General features: G+C 39.0%; 1 protein-coding gene across 1 annotated transcript in view; it reads left to right on the top strand.

The window, feature by feature from the left end:
- Sgcd (sarcoglycan delta) overlaps positions 1 to 17270 on the top strand; it is a 397251-nt gene that overhangs the window by 16675 nt on the left and 363306 nt on the right. The window contains exon 2 of the mRNA XM_021177343.2: positions 6005 to 6193. Coding sequence (XP_021033002.1) covers positions 6005 to 6193 — 189 coding nt within the window. The remainder of the gene's footprint in view (positions 1 to 6004; positions 6194 to 17270) is intronic.

The following is a 17270-nucleotide window of genomic DNA, read 5'->3' as shown; positions in this document are numbered from 1 at the left end:
CTTTATACATGAGAAATAGATTATATTTAAGTCAGCTGGCCTTGTTTGTAAACAGGTGAACACTGAAAATAGCCTCGTGGAAGTGTGGAGTGATGCTTTGGATGGAAGCATTCTTGGCACTAGTATGATAAAAGCCAAAGGCTGTGCATGCTTTTATCCCCTGTCCTCTGAAGGCTGCTTTCTGGCTTACAGTTAGAGGGTATGTATGCTCTACTGAACATTGCTAAAACTTTCATGCCTTCATTTATTGGAAAGACCTACCATATGACACACTTGTGATGCTATTGGAAATCAAGAGGATGTTAAATACCAAGAAGAGATGAGTCTATATTCAGAAAAATGCATAATGTTAAAACATTCTACAAAAAAAGCATAAAGAAAATTTTGAATACTAATGGAAATTAATACTGCCTTATGAATTTTTTAAAATATCATACATACAATGTATTCTGATCATATTCAACCCATACTTCCCTCCTTACTCATCCAAGATTCATCCTCAAACACCACCTTCCAACTTCATCCTCCTATTTTTAATAACACACTGAGTCCAGCATATGCTGCCCACTTATATGTGCATGTAGGGCTAGCCACTGGAGTGTGGTTGAGCTAAAAGTTGCACCTTTAAGAAAACTGAGTCTTCGAGCCAGTCAGTGGTAGTGAACACCTTTAATCCCAACACTTGGAAGGCAGCCAGATATCTATGAGTTCAAGACCAGCCTAGCCATGTCAACATAGTGAGTTCTAAGACAGCCAAGGCTCTATAGAAAAACCTTGTCTTGAAAAAAAAAAAAAACCCAACCAACCAACAAAACAAACAAATAAACAAAAAATGTGACTACCTCTCCTAGCCATGAACTGTCCATATCTCCTCAGCTAGGAATAGGGGCTCATGAGCCCCTCTATTTCCATGCTGGGGTGTTGGCTGTGCAGGTCTTATAAAGTCTTGTGAGGACAGCTACAGCAACTGCAAGAGCAACGATCCTATCATGTCTAGAAGACACTGATTTTTGAAGGAACTTAATCCTTTCCTCTTCTATGAAAGAAAATGTACTAGGAAGCATTTTTGGCTGGATATGATTTGTTTCCCTGAACTATTCACATCTGTGCAGTTACTGAATGTGTGATGGCTATTGAAGACGGAGAAAAAGTTGTTAGTCACCATCATGCAACAAATATATTTAACCACACCATCAAGATGTGGATACTGCTATACACTTTGCAAGTTTATGGGTTGATTTTGATCTCATATACTGCTGTGGTGGTTTATTGCCTTTCAAATAGACCAAAACTTCTCACTAGGGTCTCCAGGGCCCAGCCTCTTCTTTTTAGCCACTCTTTTAACCCTATCTCAGCCCATTTCTGCTTTCACTGTCTCAAGCCAGACCTGTGGCTGCCTGTACTGTCTGTTCTCTCCCTTCCACCCCCCAAACCCCCACCTAGAATGCTTTAGTTCTACTTGTATATTTCCCTGTTGTTGTCCTTTGAGATATTGCATCAGACATTGCATCCTGATGAAGTTCTTTCATGGCCAGTCATTATAAAATGATTTTCTTAATCCTAAACTGGAGTTAGCAGATGAAGCTGGATTTTGTCTTCATAGAGGTACAATATGAATGGACAACATCCAGTACTCATCTCTAAGGGGAAAGAGAGCTTTGAGTCATAACATGATTTTGGAAAAAAAAATGAAGGACAGATCTAGAAAATAATCAGAGATGAAGAGAGTAAACGCAGAGGCCACAGTCTCACAAATGCAAAGCAAAACAAGATGGAAAAAAAAAAAGGCATGAATACCAGCCAGGAAGGATAATCGCAACCCACAAAACTTAAGAAGGTCTGAGGAAAATGAGCAATAAGAAAAGTCCTGTGCAGTTTGAAGATGGATGCTCCTAATAGACCATTCCAGTAGATGAAATTGTCACAGCTAACCAATGATATGAAAATCCTAAGCATTAGTGAGAATAAGAAAACAAATAAAAAACACCAAAGAATATGAAGAATGTACAGTTAAATTTACTGCTGCTCAGATTCTCTCTCTTGGTTCTATTAAGTCTATTGCTTGTTTCTGTTCTATCTGTTAAATGATAACCCCTAATAATAATAACCCAATAACAGAGGCTGCATTGTTAGGTCTTTATTTTTATATAAAAATTGTATAGGAGATGATCTAGTGAGTAGTTAGGCCCCAGTATAGCTGTTATAATGTTAATTGTTGCTTTAACAGTTAATTAATTCCAGATGGCAATAAAATCCACCACATTCCTTTAAAAATATATTTTAAAACTAAATAAAATTTTGAAATATGGTGCTGGAAAGAAAGGCTCCAGAAAGGAATGCCTCAAAGTCATTTAGCGCTGTGAAAGTAAGGACAAGAAAATGGTGACCTAGAGAGAAGCAGTGGCGACAGCACGAGCCTGGGTCACATTGCTGTGTCTAGCCTTGCTTTATGTTTTAGAGCATGCTAAAACAACTACCATTGACTGGCTCAAAGACTGAGTTTTCTTAAAGGTGTAACTTTTAGCTCAACCACATTCCAGTGGATAGGGGTTCATATGTCACATTCAGTTTGAGGCTTTCTAAAAATACAAATTCATGAGACACCCTGGCATACCTAAATTAGAATATCTTGGTGTGAAGCCAAATAATCTGTCTTTAACCCATCTCCCAGGGGGATTCTTAGGCTTCCTCAAGCATCATCCAGTGAGACCTTTATCCTGTCTCTTCCCTGGGCCCATGGAACACCTTTGCCTGTGGTGCTGCCCCAGGCCCTGCTATGTGTGGGGTTCTTTAGGGATGGAGCTGTGGAAGGATTTTAGACTTGTGAGTGTAGAGGCTCAAATAAACATGTTAGATGGTCATTGAAAACAAACAAACAAAGAAATTAAAACAAACTTAGGTTAAAACATTAATATGTATTTGGAATGAGAAAGGAAATTAAATCATTAACTTTTAAAAGGTGATATTCTAAAAGCTAGAATAATATTAAAATTCAACTACCTTACATCAATACTTTGGGTGGGTCACACTGCCTTCAGTTGTCTTTTTATTTGGCATCTGTTTATCACTGTAATTTTGTGTATAGACAGTACAAAAGATAATTGTCTCCCATGACAATTTTGGCAGAAATTTTTAATTAATGATGGTTATCATATATAAAGTTATAATTCTACTTAAAAATACATCCGTTGTACATAACATATAGACACAACTATTCTAATTAGTTCTACATTTCCCATATAAAACAAAAGGTAAGAAGAGTATTATTATGTGTGATAAACTGAGTATTTTCCTGAGAGTAGAGTATATTTCTGCTTTGCCTAGGTGACCATGAAAACTGAACTGTAAGTTTACGTTTTTACACATGTGAAAATGTCCTTCCCTTCTGGTATACCTCTTCTTTACTCTCCACATATTTATCGTGCTGCCCACTATGGGTCTCCCTTATCCACAGTGTGTCCTCTTGGTTAATACTGTCATGTCCCCATGTTTAGTGAGTAGGTGCTATGGATTGAAAGTAAAATTCCAATGACACATTCCAACAGCAGGAGAACCATCAAGGATGTGTCTGTATGGATACTGTAGGCCATGCAAATATATTTCACACCATCCCAGCTTTATGAACTCTTGGAAAGAGTTAAGTTTCCTCTTAATTGAATCTCCAAGGTACCTGCAAGTCTACCAAAGTGTCAATGTGAAGGGAAACTGAAGTAGAGAAAGACAGTGTCTAATAAACTCCATCAAGAGCATCCTTAACATTCAGGTCCATAGAAATATTTGACTGTGTTCTCACATTCCTGGGCCCTATTCTAGGTTGTTCAAAAGAAGCCTGTCCCAGTGAAGACCTGAAATTTCAACATCATTCATTGGGCAATAATTATTTTTCTAAGAAGGAACCAGAAGACAGATTTGAGATTGTCTCCCTTATTTGTTTTTAGCAATTCAACGAATTTAGATTGTTAATGAGAGAACACAGCATCTTCAGCCCATGTGGATTTCCCCCTGGTATGAGGTCAATGAACTGAGTTGCAGTACCTTACAGTTGCCTCATAAGACCTTCCAGTATAACCATTCCCAGTATAACCATTCCCAGTATAACCATTCCCAGGGATTTCCTCCCTGCTTTCCCTGCTCCTGGTTCATTTTGCAAACTTGGAGAGTGAAGAGGTGGGAATATGGTAGGAAAGCTAGGCCCCGTGCCACTGAGAGATAGCCATTAAATTATGCAGCAAAGGATCTGAATTCAAACCCTATGATTTGTCCAGGCTTTGAAATCCCCACAAGTCAATAATGGTGTTGGACAAAAACACTGCTTCTTGGGACCCCAAGGGTTCTTTGGAGATGTTTCAAGGAACTCTGCTTTCTTGATATTTAACATGATAGTTAGAAGATTTTATCTGAAAATAGTTATACTATAAAAAGAAATGCTAACAGGGAAGCTATGTTCTCAGGTGCTTTACAATATTTAGAACATGGTAGGCAGCTTTTTCCAATAATTTCCCTGACCCCAGGTTCTATTGTTGGAGATTAGAAATTATAATTCTTGGGTTATTTTTGGATTTTGGTACTTAGGTAAGGTTGAGTGATGACATTACAGACCAATAGAATTCAGGCTTGTCTACCTATATGGTAATGGGGGTAGGCAATGCTATTACTAGTTACTGGGTACTAAATCTATGATTGTTACTTGGTTAAACAGATTGTAGGTGCCTTTAAAAATGACATCGCTGATTTTGATATATACACCTATAACATAATTGCTTTTCGATGTAACCATTGTATTCTGCCAATTTATAACTATGTATTAAAAAATTCTTGATATCTGACTCCACCCTCTTACATTTTTTAAGCACATCTTTCCAGCAAATGATCATTTCATACCTAAATGAATAGTGACACTCTTAGTTGTGGCAACTCAAAGGGAAGCAGCTGAAGCAAGATGGTAGGAAATATAATGAGTTTCTCTCCATTTGCCCCAGAGCATTCTACCAATCAGACCTGCCGGGTCCATATGCCAAGATTCTTATGTGACTCATCTCCCTGCTGGGCCAATAGTCTTATGGTCATGTACAGAGGTTAATTTCTCTAAGCCTTACTAGAATCTTTCAGAAAACTAGCAGTTGGAAATTGAAGGGCCTTACAAATATGACTCCAAGACTGCATGATCATTGTCTAATTTCACAAAATGAATAAATAGGAAATAAATGTCTCATCTCCTTCAGGCTTCCAGAAGAGATTTTTTTTTCTCTTTATGATTGATCTTCATGCATAAAAGGGCCAGTGAGAGTGACTATGTTGCGTCTGTATCCTGTACAATACATCTTAATGTATAAGAGAGTTATTGGGAGCTGTGTGATAAAATTGAGATCATTGAATAGTGCAGCATTAGTCCTTGGCTGGTGATTCCCAGTGCAGTAGAAATTAACACACAGTAGACCAAGGTGTCATCACCATTCTTGGTGAAAGTTCAGCCATCAGCTGAAGTTGTATCCACAAGATTATTACAAACTCCATAAGGAGGATGCAAAGTTGTTTTCATTTGAGACTTTTGTTTTTAACTCTCAAAGTAAATTGCCTGGTTAGTTATTGTTATGCTACCCTCACGCATTCTCAAGGTTAATTTGTTTGCTCAGGCTAATGCCACATTGCATGCTAGGATTTTGGGGCCCTCTTCAAAACACAGATAGGAGTCTAAGGATTCCTTTAGAAAATGACTTCCAGGGCATGCTTCCTTCAAAGATGTGCATGAGTGTCTTTATGCTCATCAAGAAATAAGGTTGCATCAAATAAAGGGACTGAAGTGAGCACCCAGGAGAGCAGATTTCGTCCAGAGGGAGCAGAGTTAGAGTTGTCAGAAGGTGGGGGGTACAGTGAGCAGCCAGCAGTCGGCAGTCGGCAGCCAGCAGCCAGCAGCCAGCCACTGCTCTTCATCAGTTGATCCTCCCTGCTTTTTTCTTCCCTCTTTCAGAGGTTTTAATGTGAGTGGTTCTCTGCTTCCTTTCAGATGCCTCAGGAACAGTATTCCCACCACAGGAGCACCATGCCCAGCTCTGAGGGGCCACACATATACAAAGTGGGGATTTACGGCTGGAGGAAAAGATGCCTGTATTTCTTTGTCCTGCTCCTCATGATTTTAATACTGGTGAACTTGGCCATGACCATCTGGATTCTCAAGGTCATGAACTTCACAATTGTAAGTAAAACTGTTTAGATGTGTTAGGTCTCATTGGAGGAAAAGGAAGCATGGAGCCAGACAGCAAAGGAATGTAGGAAAGCAACTGTCCTGTGACCTGGCATTTGAGTTCAAGTTGAATATGAATACCAGCTTCTGTCTAATACCAGTGCTTCTGAGGCTGAGAATCCAAATGTAGAGTCATTCCTGTCACTTGAGGTATCTTATAGGTCTTTGCTCCATCATCTTAATGTTCCTCACCCTATAGTCTTTAACCACCTTGAGCAAGTAAATCAGAGAAAAATAAAGGATAAAATGAAATTCGTTTTCAGGAATTTTAGTAGCAACAATGAATCATTTCACCAGGCAAGAGTTGAAATGGACGAGCACAGCTGAGCTTCAAGAGTCATCTAAGGATGTTAGTAGTCAAATTACACCTGCTTGTAATTCGTCAGTGAACTGCACTGTGGTTCACTGACAATCTCCAGTTTGGGGCAAGAAATCTTTTCTGCTATTGCATGGGTAAGGTGGAAACAACAGGAAACCAGCTGTATCTTCTTGCTTTGTTAGTTTTTTTAGGGATGTGCTTTTTCACAAAATTCTTGCTTCTGGTGCTCAGGGTGTTATTTAGATCAGTCATGGACTTGCTGGAATTCAAGTGAAGAGGATACTGTTGCAAATATAACATGTGTATACTCTGAACTCTTTTTAATTTAGTGATTTGCGTCTGTAGAATCAATATAATTAACTTAACTAATGAGAAGGTCACAGATGCTAATCTGCTGCCCAGGGAATACATTTTCTCATTCTGATGTCAAAAGTTAATGGACAGGCAATAAAACAACTCCCTATTGATAAAGAAATAGTGACATAACAAAGTGAACAGTGATGTTTTCCTATGAAAACCCCCAGTAGGAACATGGATATTTGGGGTGTTTTGAATCACAAATGCATTTTTGTTCTTGGCTTGCTTGGAGTGTGTCTGCTGGTTGGTATGGTTTTTCCCTTTGTCGTTCTAACCTGAAAGTAATAGATCCTGATGCTTTCCCGCTGCCTTTATGCATCTCATGTTATATTTACCTCTCCAGGGGACAAGAGCTTGCATGTGTTTCCCAAACAAGCTGAGAATTTTATGCATAATTTCTCTGAGTGTCTTTGTCCATTACTCATGGTGGAACTCACTGGTACTTGGGTTAAATGTGGTGTCTATAAACCAAGTTTGAGATATGGCTTCAGGCTTAAGAATGAATCATTCCTTAATACTCAGAGTTAAAGTTCAGAAACATCCAACTGAAAGTAGCCCTAATGTTTCATAACTCTGTCTTGAAAATGTTTTGGTTACTTTATAGAATATAAAATAGCTTTCTGTATTCCAGCATCAGCTTTGGAAGAGAGCACTGGTCAATTTCCATGTGGCTGCTTTGAGTCCCAGGTCATCATTCTAGTGTGTTGGAACACATCATGATGTATTTGTAGATGGCACTCAATACATAAAATTTGGACATTGGTGTTTTTATGAATCTACAAGGTTCAGAGAAATATTTCAGTAAAGAAAAGGGTACAACCAAATTTTACCTAGTACTGGCAAGTGAGGGTGGGACAAAATGGACAAAGTTTCTAGCAATTTCTGTGGGAGATGCTGTCTTCATTCCATGAGGTTTTAAGTCCAGATGACTGCAACTGATGTTTATTGATATGACTATTCCATAGTGTTCTTAAAGTTAATATTTAAAATGTATAAACTGAAACAGCTTCTACACTATTAAATACTAATAGTTATACTAGTACTACAGTATTAAACATGAGAAAGCAAGCACTTAGGCTTAGCATAGACTTTATAAAACTTGACTATTGGTTGATATGTCAGGGTTGTGATAAAAAGACATTTTGGAAGAATTTCTGTTTTTGGCCAAAGGGAGAGTGAGATGGTCAGGCTCTGAAAGCATAATAGACTTTGTGACTTCTCCAGTGGAACTTCACTGAGGACCTGAGCCCCCTCCTCTGCTGATAGAGGTGAATGTCTCAATTCCTCTACTTTTGTGATTTTTAAAAAAAAAATATGTCCTTATGCCCAGCTCTAAAATAGGAGCGATTTAGGGACTGGTGTAGAAAGTAAGAGCTCAAACTTTAGGGTTTTTTCCAAAATATATTCATATTCAAGATATGAATATATTTGCTTAAAATTAAAAAAAACTTCAATATTAAGCAAATATGACTTGTGAAGTCAGCTTTGCCTGACAAGATTCAAAGAAGTAGTTGGAAATATAGAATATCACTTAACTACAGGCAGATGTGAGCTCGGAGAGCAGTATGACATTAAGGTAATAATCTCTATGAAATCACCCATTTCCTGTAGTTAACTAAATTGAATGCCAAACTTCAGAATCCTTAAAGCTTTGCCATACCAAGTACGTATTGTAGTGAGAATAATGCCATTATTAGTCATAATTGGTGCTTTACAGTAGTAATGCATTTGAACAAATAGAACTCAAGTAATAGAAAATTGGTCTTGACCTGCAAGATAAAGGCATATTTTATTCACAAGTGACAGCATAAAACACAGTCTCTTAGAATTATAATTCTATGGCACAAATAATAATTTAGTTACAATGAAGATCTTGCAAAATTGGAATGAGGTGTTAATCAATAATCTACTGGAGAGTACGAGTTGGGAGAGCAGAGAGAATCAATGAGGTGACAGAGCATCATTTTATGCAGGGCTTTTAAACATATTATCAATCGAAAAGAGTGGTTGTTTTATGTGCTTGAATTGTTCAGAAATTGGGGGTTCGAAAAAGTTTACGTTATAATCAACTCCCCAGAATATAACAAACTAGGAGGTTGGTGTCACTTTTGAGGACTTGGAAAGTTATACAATATTGCACATTATGGATGCTCGCTTTGGTGTCCGAGTTGTGTTTTGTTCCATCCCTAAGGATGCAAAGTCTGAGGAAGGGCTGTAGCTATAACAACATGGATTTACAAATGAGCTTTCTTTATTTTGAAGTAAATCTATAGATAAATAATTTTGCTTTCCTCTACTTGTGGCAAAATACCACAGTGCCCATGACTGGTCAAGAGAGTCTGACTACAATTCTCAGGTTCCTCTACATTGGAAAGTATATGATTTTCCAATATTAATAGACCCAGAAATCAGCCTCTCCATTGAGCACACTGTGCTTTAAAAGAAAACTAATATTTCTAGTGTCTACTCTCTGCTAGGCACTGTTCATAACACTTAAAACTTTTTTGGTAAATTTCCAAAAGAATTATATAAATAAAATAGTTTTAATCCTTTGTAATAAAAGAGAAGTTAATTGACTCAGTGAAAGATTATAGCTATTGAGCACAAAAGAGGTGTTCAGCCTTAATGTTTACCATCAGATGCTGACACAAGGGAAGGCTAAATGCTGACAACAGAATGTCACATGCAGCTCCACACAATAGTGTAGTTGTTGAGATCTCAGGCTCCAGAGACTTTCTAATTATAGTTCATGCTTCCACCAGTGACCATGTGACCTTTCAGAAATTCCACAATATCTCTGCACTGCCATTTTCCAGAAGTCACAGCAGGACATACCTCACAGAATTGCTGTGATGATTTGAGGAGATGGTGAAGGTGGTGTTTAGTATATAGCCTGACAGAGACACTTTATGTACGTATTTGATTTCATCATCATGGGCTTTTTGCAAGCTCCTTTAATATTGCTACTACTGCCATTGGCAAATAGAACCTCACTTATAACCTATAGATAATCCATGTTAGACTTGTCTTAGTTATTTTTGTTGTTGTTTTTTTTGTTTGTTTTTGTTTTGTTTGTCAACTTGGCAGAAGTTAGGGTCATGTGGGAAAAAGGAACATCAATTGAGAAAATGCATCTACTGAATTTCTCCATAAGCAAGCCTGTAGGGTGATTTTCTTGATTTGTGACTGATATGGGAGGTCCAGCCACCTTCAATAGTGGGTGGTCCTGGATTGTATAATAAAGCAGGAAGAACAAGCTACCAAGAGAAAACCAGCAACAGTAATTCTTCTGTGGCCATTTAATGGGTTCCTGCCATGGCTTCTACCACTGACAGACGGTGAGGTGAAAGTGTAAGTTAAAACAAAACAAAACAAATAAACAAGACCACAAACAACAGTAACAAGGCTGCCTTTCTTCAATCACTTTTGATAATGGTATTTATCACAGTAATAGACAGCAAACTAGAGCATAGACTATTACAAACTGAGGGAGGGAGGGAAGGAGAGGGAGAGGGAGAGGAGATATTGATTGAATAACCTGGATTGAGATGGCATACTAGTTATTTAAACCCAAACTAATTGACTACAGATTCTGGTTTGGTCTGTTATGGGTTTGGGGTACTAAAGAGCAGTGCAGAAAGCCCTAGTCTGAATGTCAGGGATTGATGACTGGTTAGGACTTGATGTGATCTTTCTTTTAGGAGCTCAGGGTAGAGTTAAGTGGTTTCGCCCTGTGTCTTCCAAGGGAGATATCTGTTTGGAATTTTCAATTCCATATTTTGTTCTTTGCCTTGGTATGTGAGGTGTCACTCTATAGAAGACTCCTGCTTCAGCCAACATGTTTTATAAGCCAATTTCTACAATAATAGCCTTGAAGACCTTCCAAGTAGTGCAGTATTGATCATCTATTCTATACTGTCACTGAGCACAGTGCTTATTAAGTACCATAACTGAAAAAGTGTAAGGGTCATTGATAGACAGCATGATCTCTTGGCCCAGTAAATGTAAAGCTAGATGAAAAGGAAACTATGGGAGTCTTTTGGTTGGACATCCTCCTTCTAGATGGCAGAATCAAAGTGGGTCATGAAGCCTTCTGACCTGATTCCAGCTTTTTGTTTACCCTGGGAACTTCTCTGGCACAAAGATTATATTCTTTTCACCTTTTAGCTTCATCCCAGTGGCTTATATAGAGTCAGCTTTCAGGGTATGTTCAATAATTACAAACTACTCTCGTATTCATACACAGAAAAAGCACCAAAGCTAAATACCTGGTCATGTGACATGATTTTAGTTTATGGCTCCCCTGAGTGTCTCTTCATTGACCATACATAGACTGAGGATCATAGGTTTTGATTATCATGTAATACAGGAATACCTATTTAGTAAAAACATATGTAGAATTTACTTCATACTTTTCTGGTGATATTCATAAAAATACTAGGAGGTGGGTACCTATATTAACCATGTATGATAGATGAAAACATGGAGTTTTGAAGTACAGTCACTAGGCCAAGGTCACACAGTCTGGTGAATGACGAAGCTAGGATGGGTGTGCAGAGAGTCTGGCTCAGAGGACAGTCTTAATCAGTACACAATGCTGACTGTTTTCCAAGGGTTATTTTTCATGAAGACAAATTGAATTTGTTCAGTGTGATGTCTCAAACATGATTTATTTACCCTAAAGTAAGATCAAGATCCACTGAGGGTCAGAGGAAGGCATTCTAATACTTGTAAATTGGATACATTGTAAAACAGAGAGCGTCAGGAAGAACGGCCAGTGTCTTCCATAACTCAAGCTAGTGACACCTCATCTGTTTCAGGAAGGCTCACAGAACTGTGACCTAGTCAAATTAACTCAAGTAGAGGGGAATGAGGATACATATCAGCAAGGAGGAGAGGGGGACCTATCTCTTGGGGATGCAGGATCCCAGTAAGAACTTGGGATAGCCTTCTGTTTAGAGGACCTTCTCTTCTTCAGATATGCCCTTTGTTGCTTTCCGGAGCTAAAGCCATCAGACTTGCCTTGGGAACTAATGTAAGGCATGATTTTCTTCACTTTTCTCATGCGTCTGATAAGTTATGTGTCTACCCACATTTTCTGTATGCTTGTGACTGTAGTTTGCATCTACTTTAAAATCCCCTTATGAGAAGCTATACCCTTTTAGTCTTCATGTTTTCCTACCAAAGTCAATCATATATACATAAATACATATATTCATATGTACATATGTACATATGTGTGTGTGTATGTGTGTGTGTGTGTGTATACACTGTTCAGATAACCCTTGCATGTCCAACTGAGTTTGGCACTTGCATGCTCATAGAAGCAGTCTCGTGCTTTGGCTGCTGTGACATGGCAAGCCAGTCACCTACTTATAGAGGCCTGAGCAGAAGAGTGTGGACACCCTTGCCCTTATCAATCTCATATATGAAAATCTTATTTATACTTGCTCTTCAATGCATGGTTGGGGTGTGTGCACATGTGCACTACCATGTTCTTTTTTGCTCATCCTTTCTCTGAAGTCTTCTCAGCTTGAAAGTCCACTCTGTCATATCTGTTTGGCTGGCTCCACCTGGCATTGGACAGCAGAGGACCTACACCCCGCCTATATTTATTTTCCTGACTGTTTTTCCTATTAGGAGGTGAGCTCAGAAGGCAGTCACTTGCCCTCTTCATCCTTGACTCACAACTCTGAGCATGCATGCTGCTTAGCACATACAAGACAGTGTATACTTACAGGAAAAAAATGAATGGTGCAACATTATGATTAGACAGTCACTTTAAATTGAAATGTATAAAGACGGGTTAATAGAGCTTTATATGGCCTTTAAAATGAAGTATTGGTTGATTTATTGAGGTAGACAGATCATAAATGAAATGAGTGCTTGGAATTGATTTTGAAGAGGTATTTTTAATGTAGGTACTCCCTCCCCTGTATCAACTACCTGCTACATTTTAATTACACAAGGAAAGCAACATTGAAGTGTGAAATATATTTAAAGTGGGAGACTGCATTCTACTTAATGGGAAGATGTGCTAAGCAAGTGGGAGAAAGTAGTGTTTTATTGTATTAGTTAGGGTTTTACTGCTGTGAACAGACACTATGACCAAGGCAAGTCTTATAAAAAACAACAACATTTAATTGGGGCTGGCTTACAGGTTCAGAGGTTCAGTCCATTATCATCAAGGTGGGAGCATGGCAGTATCCAGGCAGGCATGGTGCAGGAGGAGCTGAGAGTTCTATGTCTTCATCCAAAAGCTGCTAGTGGAAGACTGACTTCCAGGCAACTAAGGTGAGGATCTTATACCCACACCCACAGTGACACACCCATTCCAACCAGGCCACACCTATTCCAACAAGGCCACACCTTCAGATGGTGCCACTCCCTGGTCCAAGGATATACAAACCATCACATTTATATTTCAGTTAACATTGTTCATGTATTGAGTGTGTGACTAGTATCCACCTGAGTGTGTGTTCTAGCATCACCTGAGGAAATGGTAAGTCTGCCCAGGTTGAGGGCATCATCCACTCAACTCTGGTACCTTCACACTTTATTCCCTTTTTGCTTTTTTTTTTCAAACACATTTATCTGAAAAAGATATATTAACATTTTAAGCAACATGGAAATTTGAGTGCAGAAAAGCAGAAACAAACCCACCCTCCCCCTACTAAATTCCCCATTAGGTATACAGTATGACTCACTAATGCTGCTTTTAATTTGAATGTCATTGAAACATTTACAAGAATGTAGAGAGTGCCTACATTAAAAATACCTCTGCATATTGACTGTGCAGCACAGTGAAGCTGGGCCTAGAGGTATGGGTGCCAAGGAGATGACCTTGAGGGCATGAGAGCAGGAGAGCTGACCCTGCCTCCTGCTAATGGCTGCACTGAGTGGCCTAGTTGGAGCAGTGCTAGAGAGATCTCCCAATATCTGTCTACACTATTTTTTGAGACAGCTTCTTCCACTGAAGTTATACCTTACCAATTCCACTAGACCAGCTGGCCAGTGAGTCCCATGGCTCCTCATATCTATACCTCCCAGTGCTAAAATTACAGGTGTGTGCTACCATGGCTCATCTTTGTACATGAAATCTCTCCAGTACCCTAACATGGTCTTATACTTTAATAGTTAGCTCATAATTTACTAGTGAAGAATATAACATAATTATAATACCTCCCCAAATGGTATCTATTATAATAAATAAATATTTAATTGACCTTACATCCCTTCCCAGTCCTTGCCCTCTCACCTCCCACTTCACTCCCATCCAATTTTCTTCAGAAAAGGGGAGGCCTCCTATGGCGGATATCAATCAGCTTTGCCATATCAAGTTGCAGTAAGACTAGGCATATTTCCTATTGAGGCTAAAAGAGGCAGCCCAGTAAGGGGTAAAGGGTCTCAAGGGCAGGCAACAAAGTCAAGGACAGTCCCTACTCCTACTGTTAGGAGTCCACATGAAGATCAAGTTGCACAATTGTTGCATACATACAGAGGGCCTAGGTCAGTCCATCCAGGCTCTCTGGTTGGTAATTCAGTCTCTGTGAACCCCTCTGGGCCCAGGCTATTTTAATCTGTAGGTTTTCTTGTGGTGTCCTTCCAGTTCTGACAATCCTTTCCCCTTTTTCTGTAGGATTCCTCAAGCTCAGTCTAATTTTCAGTTGTGAATCTCTGCATCTGTTTTCATCAATTGCTGGGCTTCTGTCTGCAAGTGCAGCAGAATATCATTAACAGTGTCAGAGGTGAGCTCCTCTCATGACATGGGTCTCAAGCTAGATGACATATTTTAAAGAATCATGAGGAAAGACTCAGTTAAAGCTAGAAGGCATTTCGACAGCCTCTAGTGTAGAGATTCAAAGGGTTAGGGAGCCCTTGCCAGTGGAAGTCAATATAGAGGTATCAGCAGGATTGACATCCAGAGATGAATGAGTTAAATTGGGAAGTCTCAGACAGGAAGTCCAAGTGTGGGGAGCTGAAGCAGGGTGGATGGAAAGCAGGAGGCTAGTCATCATTGTAAGTCAAACAGAATGCAAATTACACATGTGAAGTCAAGCTAAGAGGCTCCAGTTCCAATGATGAACAAATATTTTTCAACTTCACCCCATTTCAGGAGTATTGGTTATGACATTTGACACTTCCTAGTTTCCATTGATGACAAACTGTATTTTTATTATCCTAGAATTAAGGAAAATAATGTTAGAAAATCCTCCTGGAAAGATCCCCTTCCTTCTCTCTCACACATGGATTTTTAAGTTTTTACCAGCTCCATTATTGTGATCTCCAAGTAACCCCAAACAGAAGTTTGGGCCCCATCTGAGAAATCTATCTCTTTTATTGAGGCATTTTGTGGTCAGATTGGAGAAGTTGAAGATATTAAGGGCATATCATTATAAAATGCACAAGGTCCAAGATGAGATTTCTAGACTGGAGTAACAGTGTTTGTGCTAAGGAACCCAAATGATTTTTTTTAACATTTTTTAACTTTTTATTTTATTTAAATGAGTGCTCTATCTGCATGTACATCTGCATGCTAGGAGAGGGTGTTAGATCCCTTTATAGATGGTTGTAAGTCACCATGTGCTTGCTGAGAATTGAACTCAGGACCTCTGGAAGAGCAGTCACTGCTCTTAACTGCTGAGCTATCTCTAGCCCTGAACACAAAGGTTATAACATTAGAAGTTCATTTTCTCAATCATGGCAGATATTCAAAAGGTACATGTAGCTTGTAGGTGCCTTATAGGAAAGATATCACCCCAGAAAGTCCTTCATTTCAGAACTGATCTGTATCACCCTACATCTTAGGTTGGTCTTCTACCATGTGTGACTAAAGATTTTTGCCTTTCTTCTCTGTGTTCTGCATGGTTTCTGGGACCTGGGAACATTGGGTTAAGTTAAGCAAGAAACCAAAACAATTTAATGGAAAGAGGAGAAGAAAGTTTCTTATAATTGGTTGTGGGAGGATCAGAAATGATGGTTGTAATAATAGTATGCCACATCTTTGCCTTCATACATCCTCAGTCTTTTCTCTTCATTTCAGTATTCCAAGCTGAGGCAGTCCTAAGATTGTGTTCACTTTTCTCACCCATGAGAACTGGATGGACCTTAAGAAGGTGAAGAGCTATATTGCAAAGGGAGGGTCTGGACTATATCTAGGTTTTATTCTGCTATTCTGTACAATCTGCAGTTTGGGCCACATAACATCTAAGGTCCTCCGACATCCCATAGTTTCCATTTTTAACTATGCTTCCCTATAGACCTAGACACAGAATAGAAGAGATGCAAGTATTTTTATTTTCTGTGGAAGTGTGTGTGTGTGTGTGTGTGTGTGTGTGTGTGTTGTGTGCATTTAGTTCATGTCTCTGAGAGTCTCTCCTTGCTCCTCCTTTCTGCATTGGCAAAGATTCAAGATACTAAATGCTAGGGAGTATAGCTCTGTGCCTTTTTATTCTGAATTTTAATTTACTCAGTTATTTAAATAATAGTCGATCAGATGCTCTGTTGCTATAGAGCAAAGTGCCCTAAATTTTTGTTGCTCCATACAGTCACAACTTATCTTGTATTGATCCCACAGTATGGGTAGAGCTCAGTATTTCCTGGTATCTAGCACTCAACCTGGAATTTCAGGGTGGAGATTCCACAATGCTGGGCCTAGATTCATCATGTAGTACACTTGCTTATGTGTAAGTGGCTACTACTACATATTGGCTGGAACTTCACTGGCCAAAACACCTTTGTATGACAATCACTAAGAATTAAATTGTAATTATTTTCATTGTGGTTGCTGAGCTCCACAATAGAATGTTCTATGTTATTTTCTAACATAAAAGGACATAGCATCATTATGACCTAGACTCAGAAGAATAGCAGCAGCATTTTTACTTTGTTGAAGCCATAGACTGAATTCTGTTTTAGTGCATTGACAGAGTATATACTTACCCATTGAGAAACTGTATTCCTAGAAAAAAAATAGACTTAGAATGGGAAGCTTTGATGGTTTAAATTGTGACTCCCTAACTTCAAGTTGTGGGCTTACTTCCTAGAATTTGTGACTGTTACTTGATTTGATAACAGATGTTGATTTACCTAAATTATGAATCTTGAGACAAGGGTTGAGAGACATATTGATCTATGGGTATTTTGAAGAAGTCAACTCAGGAACGTTCGAAAATTCTACTGGACCCCTCCCCTCCTGGAAACAAAAGGTCGTAAAGAACAGAGGCACACCTCCCCTCTGGAAGGGAGGGGCTAATTACACTCCTCAGACCACAGAGAGCAGGGACTGACCACTGGGGTAGAAACATTCTGCAACCATTAGCCACCTACCTCATTCCCTATAGACCAATCAGT

The sequence above is a fragment of the Mus caroli genome, chromosome 11, assembly GCF_900094665.2.
Source record: "Mus caroli chromosome 11, CAROLI_EIJ_v1.1, whole genome shotgun sequence".
NCBI classification, from domain to species: domain Eukaryota; kingdom Metazoa; phylum Chordata; class Mammalia; order Rodentia; family Muridae; genus Mus; species Mus caroli.
The sequence above is the reverse complement of the archived record's forward strand: the minus strand, read 5'-3'. Positions and strand labels throughout refer to the sequence as shown.